Source organism: Narcine bancroftii, chromosome 3, assembly GCF_036971445.1.
Source record: "Narcine bancroftii isolate sNarBan1 chromosome 3, sNarBan1.hap1, whole genome shotgun sequence".
Classification (NCBI taxonomy): domain Eukaryota; kingdom Metazoa; phylum Chordata; class Chondrichthyes; order Torpediniformes; family Narcinidae; genus Narcine; species Narcine bancroftii.
Window position 1 is genome coordinate 353,348,649 of NC_091471.1, and position 12,774 is coordinate 353,361,422.

At 40.2% G+C, this 12,774-nt stretch overlaps 1 protein-coding gene across 5 annotated transcripts in view; it reads left to right on the forward strand.

The window, feature by feature from the left end:
* The window catches only part of crlf3 (cytokine receptor-like factor 3), a 70,918-nt gene that overhangs the window by 46,021 nt on the left and 12,123 nt on the right, over positions 1–12,774 (forward strand). For all 5 annotated transcript variants that reach the window (XM_069929849.1, XM_069929851.1, XM_069929850.1 and 2 more), the window contains 3 exons: positions 1,913–2,120; positions 3,579–3,660; positions 3,980–4,157. In XM_069929849.1, the coding sequence (XP_069785950.1) occupies positions 1,913–2,120; positions 3,579–3,660; positions 3,980–4,157 (468 nt within the window). The remainder of the gene's footprint in view (positions 1–1,912; positions 2,121–3,578; positions 3,661–3,979; positions 4,158–12,774) is intronic.

Sequence of the window (12,774 nt, forward strand, 5' to 3'; positions counted from 1 at the left end):
CATGTTGTGAACGAGTTCAGATATCTTGTCCTTGCCCCCGTCCGATCTTTGTAACTTCCTCCAGCGATTCTCCACATGATGAAGCAAGCATTCATTGCTGCATTTTTGTGTATTGATTGAATGCTGCATTGGGTTTTAACATTAAACTGGCCCACATTTAGCCCTTTGGATGAAATGGATTATCTGTTATGGGAGCTTACTTTGTGTCTTTGGAATACCTTTTTGCTCTTTTTTACTCCGTTCAGAGTATATCAGCATTAATATGGTCCCTCTTCTCTTTTCTTCCCCTCCTTTGTACAACATCATGTGTTGAATGTAGAGTGGTAGGCAGGAGTTGCCCTCCAAACCCTTGGCTTGCCAGCTGTCAGTGTATGACCAGCTGGTGAATGGTAAAAGATGATACACTTTTGGCAATAGCTAGCCAACCTGGGCATATCACATCATTCACAAATGTGGTGCTTTATTGGGGAGCACTAGCGATGTGTATTAATAAACATCTTTGCATTTCACAGCATTATCAAACAACCTGACACCAAGCCCCAAGAGGAGATATTAAAATGTACAATGCAATAACTGGGCAGGGAAATTTTATAAGAAGTGCTGTAAAGTTGCTGAGAAGAATTGAGAGAGCAATTTCAGAGCCTGGGGCCTTGGTAACTGAAATCCTGAGCGTTTTAATTTGGTATCTCGTAGAATGTCAGAAATAAGTACTGAGTCTCCTAATTTTGGGTAACACCACCACCTGAAAGTGATGCCACTGTTTCCATTTCTTCACTCATATACAGTAAAACCTCTGATAGCTGGCACCCATGGGGATTGTTAGATACCAGATAGGTAAATTTTCTGGTTGCTTGAGATTTCATGCTGTGTGGATTGGCGAACTATCGGCGAGGTGTACGGATTTTAAACTTCTCTATTTTTTACCTATTTCTGCTATTTTATTTTGCTGGTGGATTCAATTAGAATAACAGGAATTATACTGTATTCAATTTTTCTTCTCATTCTCTAACTTTTTTTCTCCCTCCCTAATAATTTTACCCCTCGATCATGATAAAGGATCCATACTCGAAACATTGTCTAGGGATTCTGTCTGATCTGCTAAGCTCTTGCAGTAGTAGAGAGAGTGGACAGCACCAAGTTCCTTAGAGTTCATGTAACTAGTGAGCTATCATGGACACACAACATCTCCTCACTTGTCACAAAGGCACAACAGTGACTGCACTTCCTGAGAAGACTGAAGCGGGAGCTCTATCGAGAGCATCCTGGCTGGCTGCATCACAGTGTGGTACGGTTGCTGCAGAGAAATGGTTTGGAAGTCAATCCACAGGACCACAAGAGAGGCAGAGAGGATTCTCTCTCTTCACCCTGCCCCTCTTCCCTCCCCCACCAATTGATGTGATCTACTGGGATCGTTGTTTGAAGAGGGTGTGCAAAATCATTGAGCACACAGCATCTTTCAGCTGCTCCTGCTGGGGAAGAGATACAGAAGCATCAGAGGCGGCACCAGGCTGAGGAACAGCTTCTTCCCGCGGGGAGTGAGAATACTGAATGACCAAAGGAACTGGTCGCACTGATCATCCGAGACTCTCATACTCCTGAAACTATTTATTTATTTGTGTAGGTGAAATACTTTTCCTGCCTATGTATTTTTTCTTTGTGTATTAAGTCTGGTTTACGACTGTGTGTTTTGACCCGAGGACCGGAGAACGCTGTTTCTTCAGGTTGTACTTGTACAATCAGAAGACAATAAACTTGACTCCATTGTACAATAGTGTATCATGAAATGATATCATTAGTCTGCCAGAATGGTTGCTAAGTCCACGATCTGTTCAGCACTGCTGCATCTAATTCAATTTCAGTTGGGGATAGTCTGGTCTCTAATCATTGTCTTCTATTTTTGCACTCTATCCAGATCAATGGGAGTGCTGCAGAGACACGCAATGCCCTGCAACACCACTTTGAAGAACTGAAAGCCACAGTGATCAAGCTGCTGGACGAACGGTTAATGTTTCTCCTTCATGAGGTGGATAAAGTTGAAGATGAGAGCATCAAGCCCCTGGATGATTGTCAGAAGTTAATTGAACATGGAGTGAACACTGCTGAGGAGCTGCTCCAGGAAGGTAAGGCCCTTTGACCTATGACTCATGGGACAGCACCCTTGACTAGGCTTGGATGGTGGAGCATCCAAGTCCCATTCCAGAAAATTGAGCAACAAAATCGAGGCTTGCTTACTTGAGGCAGCACAGAGGGAAGGATATCCTGACAGGGTAACCCTCAGATGAACAGTTCAGCAGAGATCCTATTAGTCCTTGGGATGTGTGTGAAGACCCTTTAGCACTGCATTGTTCTCAACTATCACCTGCCTAAAGATGATCTGATTGTCATTGCTGTTTGTAGGATCTTTCTGTGGGAGTGTGTTTTAACATCTTGCAACAGCAACATTGAACATCGCTACAGGGTTCTTTGGGAAATAGTGAGGTGATGGACAACAACCCTGTGTTTTTCTTTCTTTCTCACCACTGCTCTCTGAGGTTATGAGCAGGAGAGTTTATTGTCATATACACAATTCTTGCTTGCTGGAACTATGCAGGTAGTGGACATAGCCCAGGACATGACAGGCAAAATCCACCCCACCATCGAGAACATCTATAGGGAACGCTGCCTTGGAGAGCAGCATCAGTCATCAAGGATCCACACTACCCAGCACACGCTCTGTTCTCGGTGCTGCCATCAGGGAAGAAGTACAGGTGCCACAAGACTCACACCACCAGATTCAGGAACAGCTGCTACCCCTCCACCATCAGACTCCTCAATGACAAACTCGATCAGGGACTCATTTAAGGACCTCTACTTTGTACTTTATTTATTATTGAATATTTCTGTGTTACACAGTCAGTTGGTTTACATTTCTCTCATTTGTATGCGCATCTTTTCTTGAGTACAGTTTTTCTATCTCTACCGATAAGTAGAAAATCTGCTAGAAGCAGATGTGTGCTCGATGGAGTGTCTCACGACATGCTAAACCACCTTGGATCTCTTAGAAAGTAGTGATGTGGGTGTACTTCCTTCACTTTTGCCTCTACTCTCCACCGCCGTCCTGCATGTGAAGATGTGATGCTTCGCCCCCCCCAACCCCCTTCCACAGTAAGCCCCTTGGGCTTGGTAATGCCAAGAACAAGATTCTTTTGGCAGCACTTGCCCAAATTCTTGCTCTCCCTCCTGTATTCTGACACCACAGGGCATGTTTACAACTAAACCATGTCGACCTACCACTGCCTTCTACTCTCATCACCACCACTTCTCTGACTGACAGCCTGGTCCCCTGTGCCATTCCCCCTACACTTGTGATGTGTAGTCCAGTTCAGCTCCAACGCAATTCATAAACAACATGCCAGTAGTGTGGAAGAGGTTGACATGCAGTATAAACCATTGGGCCATGTTACTTGTGCCTGCTAAACCCCCTGCAATTGTGAAATGACTAATAAATTTGATTTTTAGACATTAGGAGCTGCGTGATGTGACAGAGTAGGGAACATGGAATGGGAGAAAGTTGGCTGACTGCATTTGTGGCCTTGCAGGAGAGGCCGCGGTTCTCTGTGGAACAGCAGAGGAGAAGCTTGGAAGCTTCACGAAGAAAGCTCTGCAGATCCAACTTGACAGGTACCTTCTTACTTAATATTTACTCTGTTTTTAAGCAAATGTGGGGAATGGAGTCTTAAGTTTGTAATCCAGACTAGCTCTGGCAGAGCCCTGCATGTTGGATACATCATTTCTTGCATGATGAATACTGACGTCTCTTCTACCTGTCAGCTGCATTTAAACAATAATTGGTGATCGGCCTTGCCTCTGAGCTGTAAACTACAATATGGAGGATTGGTCAATGTTTTGTGGAGATCTGCAGCCTACTGGGGATGTGGGAGTTTCTGTTGCCTGCATTTTATTCAACGCTCTCTCCTTGCTCTTTCCCTGTTTAAACTAGTTTGCCTGAAGTCCCTTCACTGGTGGAAGTTCCGAGTTTATCTGTTCAGTTGGACGAAGGTTTCCTGAGTTCTGTTAAGGACCGAATCTCTACTCATGGAGCAATAGCATCTCGCCCTCCAGTCCAGATAGAGGAACTGACAGAGCGACCTGGAGGCATTCTTGTCCGATGGTGCAAGGTGAGCATATCTCCTGTGGAACATGCAGGATTCTAGTTGCAATCGTTTCTTGACTCCTTCTGCCTGCTGTCTCTCCACCATTCTAGACGCTTCATTTAGACTGAGGTCAGGTCCAACTGGGGAGATGACTTCACGGAGGCAGCTGGGAGGTAGGTAACACTGGGTTTGCTTCCTGAAAAAAAAATGGGATTATGATAGACAACTTCAAGCTGAACACAAAGATAATTTCAGATTTGCTGAATTATGTAGGAAGATGGAGAAACATTTATTGAATTTATCCTGTTTAATCACATAATGATGCTGACACGATTGCGTTAGTTCAACTGACCTAAAAATGTTTTGCCGTTGATTTTCGTTTATGCTCCGCATCTGATGCCTCCGTGTCAGTGCCCAACAATAGTCGGCCGGCATTGATGGATTCCAGTTACCATGATACTGCTTTTCCATGGTCACAATGTCCTGATGAAACCTTTCACTGTGTTTGTCACTGCACCAAGGTCAGAAAATTAACTTTCAATGACGCACTGCACTTCATGGTTTTGTAGCTTGAAGCCTGTTTAAAAAATATGACAGGAAAACACAAAAATAAGTTCTGTGGGGAAAAAAAAGTGATCACCTCCCCAAAATCCATAAAATGCACCCAAAAGTGTTCAAGAAACAAAATCTTCATTGTCCAGTGTAACCAAGTAGGCCATTCAACCTGTCAAGGTGTTCTCTTCCTGCCTCCAAGCTCCCTCATTCAAGTGGATCGTGGCCAGCAGATCGCAGGAGTAGTAGCCAAAGTTGATGCAATCTTCCTCTCCATGGCAGGGACCATTATAACTACACTTAAGGAAATCTTGTCTGTTCTAGGAAATGCAAAAGCTACAGTTGCTGGAACCTTGAGCAAATAACAAGAAGCAGGAGGGACTCAGTGGGTCAGGCAGTGCTGTGGAGAGAAACGGTCACACGGTTTTGTTTTGAGGCTCTTTATCATGGCTGAATTAGGACGGAGTGACATCAAGTGTGGGAGGGGAGGGAGGAGTCACGTGATGGAGTAGTGGCCGGTCAGGGAACTCCAGCCCTCTCTGGAAAAGTTTAAAAAAAAATACACAAAACACAAAGGTACAAGAATAAAAATTAAAACAAAGTGAAACTAAAGGTGGGAAGAAAATGGCAGCGAAGAAAGAAAAGTCGAAAGCAACAGGAAGAAGAGAAGAAAGAACGTCGGAGGAAGAAGGTGAAGGCCTTACCTGTTCGAGGAGGCCCACCGCGGAGAGAGAAGCCCGCTCCCTAAGGTCAGTGGAAGTCCCGAGCTCGGGACTACAAAAATGGCTCGCGGAGCCAAGTAAAAGTGCGCAACCGCGCATGCGCGAGGAGTCACGCATGCGCGATGCGCATGAAAAAAAAACACTGATGGGAGGGGGGACCAGCTGAGGAGTCGATCTCCACAGCTGAGGATGACAGCTGCAACACAACAACAGGAAGAGAACATAGAAAACAACGAGAACAAGAAAGAAGAGAGTAAAAAGAAAACAAGGAAGCAACAGATGACCAACCCAGAGGAAGAAGAAGAAGAAGAACATAGAGAAATGGAAGAAGAAGGGAAAGGCAAGACAATGGATATATTCTTTTTTAAAGAATATATGGAATCAGTAAAAGAATGGCAATTACAAGAATTTAGTGAAATAAAAAGAAGAATTAAAAGTGCAGAAGAAAAAATGAATAGAATAGAGATGGTCATGTCAGATATAGGAAAGAGTGGACAAGGTGGAAGAACGAGAAACAGCCGTAGAAATGGAAGTAGAGGACTTAAAAAAGCAATTAGAAGAATCTAATAAAAAAGTTAGAGACACAAGAGCTGTTAGCTCAGAAGATAGATATAATGGAAAATTATAATAGAAGAAATAATATAAAGATAGTGGGCCTTAAGGAAGATGAAGAAGGCAAGAATATGAGAGAATTTATAAAAGATTGGATCCCCAGGGTCCTAGTAAGACCAGAATTACAGGAAGAAATGGAAATAGAAAGGGCACATAGAACATTAGCCCTGAAACCACAGCCACAACAAAAACCAAGATCCATCTTAGTAAAATTCTTAAGATAAACAACAAGAGAAAATATATTGGAGAAAGCAATGAAGAAAATAAGAGAAGACAAAAAGCCACTGGAATACAAAGGTCAAAAAATTTTTTTCTATCCAGACATAAGTTTTGCACTCTTGAAGAAGAGAAAAGAGTTTAATACAGCAAAAACGATCCTATGGAAAAAAGGATATAAATTTATGCTAAAGTACCCAGCGGTACTTAAAATAGTTATTCCAGGGCTGCAAAACAGACTATTCTCGGATCCGGAGGAAGCACGAAAATTTGCAGAACAACTACAAAACAGGCAGAGAGATGAAGACATGTAACGAGAGTAAAAATGACCACGAACTACGTGTATGTGGAGATAAGAGAGATATATATATAAATATATATATGTAAATATATATATATATATGTAAATATATATGTATATGTAAATATATATATATATGTAAATATATATATATATATGTAAATATATATATATATGTAAATATATATATATATATATGTAAATATATATAACATTATATTTTTATATATATATATATATATATATATATAAGTATACGTGTGTGTGTACATGAGTGTATCCGTATTTAAAGGAAAATATATAGAGTATAGATAAGAATTAAGGGATTGAAAGGGAAGAGAGGAAGTAAGGAGGGAATTAAGAGAGTGACCTTTGTTATATATGAAAATTGAAATCTTTTCTGGGGGGTGCTGGGTGGGGAGGAGTTACGGTCACTGCGAAATCAGTTGACGCTTGCGAGTGAATTCGCAAATCCAAATGGAGAGGGGAGATGTGGTTGCCCGACAAGGGATAAAGGGCAACTCAGGAAGGGGAGGGGATAATGGGGTTAAAGAAATTTTAGATAGGAGAATAAGGGAAATGTTTGATGTTTTAGAAATGTTGTCTTATAAAGTATTCAAAACAAGAAAGCAGAAATGGATAAGAAGGAAAGGTGATGATGAGGAAACGGAAAGGAAAGATAAACAAAGTATGAAATGGCTACGTTGTACTATATGACTTTAAATATTAACGGAATACATAACCAAATCAAAAGGAAGAAACTGCTAAATTTGCTGAAAAAAGAAAAAATTGATATAGCATTCGTGAAGAAACTAATTTAACTGAAATGGAGCACAAGAAATTAAAGAGAGATTGGGTAGGACATGTAACAGCAGCGTCATATAATTCAAAAGCTAGAGGAGTAGCTATATTAATCAGTAAAAATGTACCAATTAAAATAGAAGAGGAAATAATAGATCCAGCAGGGAGATATGTAATGATAAAATGTCAGATATATTCGGAGTTTTGGAATTTACTAAATGTATATTCACCTAACAAAGAAGATCAAAAATTTATGCAAGATATTTTTTTGAAGATAGCAGACACGCAAGGGAACATACTAATAGGAGGGGATTTCAACCTTAATTTGGATTCAAACATGGATAAAACTGGGAAAAAAATTAACAGAAAGAACAAAGTAACCAAATTTATAATTAAATCAATGCAAGAAATGCAACTTTTGGATATATGGAGGAAACAACACCCAAAGGAAAAGGAATATTCATATTATTCGGGTAGACATAAAACATACTCAAGAATAGACCTATTCCTGTTATTAGCTCGTATGCAAGACAGAGTAAGAAAAACAGAATATAAAGCTAGAATATTATCGGACCACTCACCCTTGATATTGACAATAGAGTTAGAGGACATCCCTCCAAGAATGTATAGGTGGAGATTAAACTTATTAATTCCTCTCCTTCTGGAAGTAATCAACCAGATTGATAAAAAACAAAGCATACCAAATTCATGCAAAACAGCAATAAATACAGTAATACCAAAGACAGGGAAAGATCCACTCGCACCAGCGTCATATAGACCAATATCTTTACTTAACACAGATTATAAGATAATAGCTAAACTATTAGCAAACAGATTAGCCGACTATGTACCAAAAATAGTAAATCTAGACCAAACTGGATTTATTAAAAAAAGACGAACAGACAATATTTGTAAATTTATTAACTTAATTCATGCAGTAGAAGGGAATAAAGCTCCAACAGTAACAGTTACTTTAGACGCAGAGAAGGCCTTTGACAGAGTAGAATGGAATTATTTATTCAAAGTATTACAAAAATTCAGTTTACCAGAGAAGTATATTAATTCGATTAAAGCATTATATAAGGGGCCATTGGCGAAAGTGACAGTAAATGGATATTTCTCAAAGCAATTTAACTTAAGCAGATCAACAAGGCAGGGATGCCCACTATCACCCTTATTGTTCGCGTTAGCTATAGAACCACTAGCAGAATTGATAAGAACAGAAATTAAATAAAAGGGATAAAAATAAAAGACAAGGAATATAAAATCAGTTTATTTGCAGATGACGTTATAGTATACTTAACAGAACCAGAATTATCAATAAAAGAATTACATAAGAAATTGAAGGAATATGGAGAAGTGTCGGGATACAAGATTAACGCAAATAAAAGTGAAGCAATGCCAATGAATAATGCGGATTTCTCAAAATTTAAGAAAGAATCACCATTCAGATGGCAAATGCAAGCAATGCGATACCTAGGTATACAAATAAATAAAAACCTCAGCCATCTATATAAACTCAATTATTATCCGCTAATAAAAAAATTACAGGACGACTTAGAGCATTGGAAAGACTTACCACTAATATTAATAGGAAGGATAAACTGTATTAAAATGAACATTTTCCCAAGGATACAATACCTATTTGAGGCATTGCCAATACACTTGATGGAGAAATTCTTCAAGGAGTTAAAGAAAATAATAAGGAAATTTTTATGGAAAGGGGTGCAAACCGAGGATAGCTCTAAATAAATTAACAGAATGGTACAAACAAGAAGGCTTACAACTACCAAACTTTAAAAATTATTATAGAGCCGCACAATTAAGATACCTATCAGATTTTTATCAAACAAGGGAAAAGCCAGATTGGACTAGATTAGAACTAGACAAAATAGGGGAGAAGATACCTGAACATATATTATATAAATGGGATGAAAAATTGGTATAACGTAGGAATTCTCCAGTATTACATCATCTGCTCAATATTTGGAAGAACATTCATGTAGAAAGGAATAAAACAAATTACCAATTACCAAAACTAATACTGACGCAAAATCAGTTAATCCCTTTTACAATAGATAACCTTTCCTTTAGAGAATGGGAGAAAAAAGGGATCAAAAGAATAGAAAATTGTTTTTCAGGAAATAAATTACTATCCTTTGAACAAATGAAGGATAAATATAATATAACTCAAGATACAGTGTTGGCATACTACCAACTGAAATCCTACTTGAAGGACAAATTGGGAAGCAGTCTGAGGTTACCAGAGGGAAGTAATTTTGAATATGTGATTACAGATACAATGATAATCAAAAAATTTATAACAAATATGTATATTAAACTGCAAGAAAAGGAGAATGAGGAAACAAATGGTAAAACTAAACAAAAATGGGAACAAGATTTAAACATAAAGATAAAGAAGGAAACGGGAGAAGTTGTGCTCTGGAACTATGAGAAATACAATAAACACGAGGTTACATATGATACAATATAACTGGATACACAGGCTATACATTACACCTCAAAAGTTAAATAAATGGGACCCAACAGTATCTGACAGATGTTTTCGTTGTAAAAAAGAAATGGGAACAACAATTCATGCAATCTGGACGTGTGAGAAAATGAAAAAATTTTGGGAAGATCTAAACCAGATATTAAATAAAATTACAGAAAGCAATATACCAAAGGACCCAGAGATCTTCCTCCTAAGTAACATAAAAAATCAAAGAATTTGGACTTGATTTGGATGGTGTACAAAAAAGATTTGTTAGGATAGCCATAGCCGTAGCAAAAAAATGTATTATGTCAGCCTGGAATTAGAAGATAACTTGAGAATACAACAATGGTATATAGAAATGAATAAATGTATTCCATTAGAGAAAATAACATATAATTTAAGAAATAATATTACAATATTTGAACAAATATGGGAGCCATACATGAAACACAGTAGAGAAAACTTACTGGAGACATCTACTACGTAAAATGACAGAAGGAGAAGGAAATGAAAACAATTGACTCAGTGGAATTTCTTGTTTATTTTTATTGAGTGACAACATTGTTTGACTGGTTTAATGTATCTTAGATTTGGTACTTTAAATGAAGGGGAGGGGAGGTAGGGAGGGTGGGATGGGAAGAGGGAGGGGGGGAGAAAACGACACTATATATTTGAAAAGGAAAATGTATGTATCTTGATCAATGTGGTTTATAGTGTGAAAAATAAAAATTAAAAAAAAAAGTGTGGGAGGGAACAAAAGGAGAAAAAATGGGAGAAAGGTTGAGGGGTTAAGAAGTGATAGGGTATTGGACAGCTTCAACTCATCTCTGAACCTCTGACACAGAGGGATCCGGTGCCCAAGTGAACAATTCCTATTTCTTTTTTGGCTTGGCTTCGCGGACGAAGATTAATGGAGGGCTAATGTCCACGTCAGCTGCAGGCTCGTTTGTGGCTGACAAGTCCGATGCGGGACAGGCAGACACGGTTGCAGTGGTTGCAAGGGAAAATTGGTTGGTTGGGGTTGGGTGTTGGGTTTTTCCTCCTTTGTCTTTTGTAATTGAGGTGGGCTCTGCGATCTTCTTCAAAGGAGGTTGCTGCCCGCCGAACTGTGAGGCGCCAAGATGCACGGTTTGAGGCGATATCAGCTCACTGGCAGTGGTCAATGTGGCAGGCACCAAGAGATATCTTTAGGCAGTCCTTGTACCTCTTTGGTGCACCTCTGTCTCGGTGGCCAGTGGAGAGCTCGCCATAGAACACGATCTTGGGAAGGCGATGGTCCTCCATTCTGGAGACGTGACCTACCCAGCGCAGTTGGATCTTCAGCAGCATGGATTCGATGCTGTCGGCCTCTGCCATCTCGAGTACTTCGATGTTGGTGATGAAGTCGATCCAATGCATGTTGAAGATTGAGCGGAGACAACGCTGGTGGAAGCGTTCTAGGAGCTGTAGGTGATACTGGTAGAGGACCCATGATTCGGAGTCGAACAGGAGTGTGGGTATGACGACGGCTCTGTATACGCTAATCTTTGTGAGGTTTTTCAGTTGGTTATTTTTCTAGACTCTTTTGTGTAGTCTTCCAATGGCGCTATTTGCCTTGGCGAGTCTGTTTTCTATCTCGTTGTCGATCCTTGCATCCGATGAAATGGTGCAGCCGAGATAGGTAAACTGGTTGACCGTTTTGAGTTTTGTGTGCCTGATCGAGATGTGGGGGTGCTGGTAGTCATGGTGAGGAGCTGGCTGATGGAGGACCTCAGTTTTCTTCAGGCTGACTTCTAGGCCAAACATTTTGGCAGTTTGCGCAAAACAGGACATCAAGTGCTGAAGAGCTGGCTCTGAATGGGCAAATAAAGCGACATCGTCTGCAAAGAGTAGTTCACGGACTAGTTGCTCTTGTCTTGGTGTGAGCCTGCAGGCGCCTCAGATTGAAAAGATTGCCATCTGTGTGGTACCGGATGTAAACAGCGTCTTCATTGTTGAGGTCTTTCATGGCTTGTTTCAGCATTTGGCCTACAGAGAGCAGTGGTGAGAAAGAAAGATTGAAAAGAGGGTTGGTGCGAGAACGCAGCCTTGCTTCACGCCATTGTTAATGGAGAAGGGTTCAGAGAGCTCGTTGCTATATCTGACCCGACCTGGTTGGTTTTCGTGCAGTTGGATAACCATGTTGAGGAACTTTGGGGGGCATCCGAGGCACTCGAGTATTTGCCAGAGCCCTTTCCTACTTATGGTGTCGAAGGCTTTTGTGAGGTCAACAAAGGTGATGTAGAGTCCTTTGTTTTGTTCTCTGCACTTTTCTTGGAGCTGTCTGAGGGCAAAGACCATGTCAGTAGTTCCTCTGTTTGCGCGAAAGCCGCACTGTGATTCTGGGAGAACATTTTCGGCGACACTAGGTATTATTCTATTTAGAACAATTCCTATACTCGTGAAGAAAACCCGTCAAGGGGAACTGACCTTCCATCCAATTAAGGCATCTATCTGTATGAGACACTCAACAAGAAGGCAGCCATCATCATAACATACCCACATCAGTCTGATCACAACCTCACTGCTACTTCTGGTACAGAAGCCTGAAGATCAGAACTTCTAGGTGCAGTACTATGTTTCTTCAACAGCTTTCAGAATCCTGAAACTCCCCACGCTACCCTCACCATACTCTGGGACCACCAAAACATCTGTCTGCACGATTGAAATGTCATCTTTTCTCTTGCACAACCTGCAACTGTGAATATTTCTCCTTTGATATTTATGATCTATTTTTCTGTCTTGAATTTGTCATTTAATTTTTAATGTTGTCGTTGGTGTATCTTACCTATTGTGTGGCTGTCGTAAGCAAGAATTTTGGTACATCTGCACATTGTATGTGCGCATGTGACAATAAACTCATTACTTTGCTTGCTTTACTAGTTAAATAATCAATGGACAGAGAACAGAATTTAACTGCAG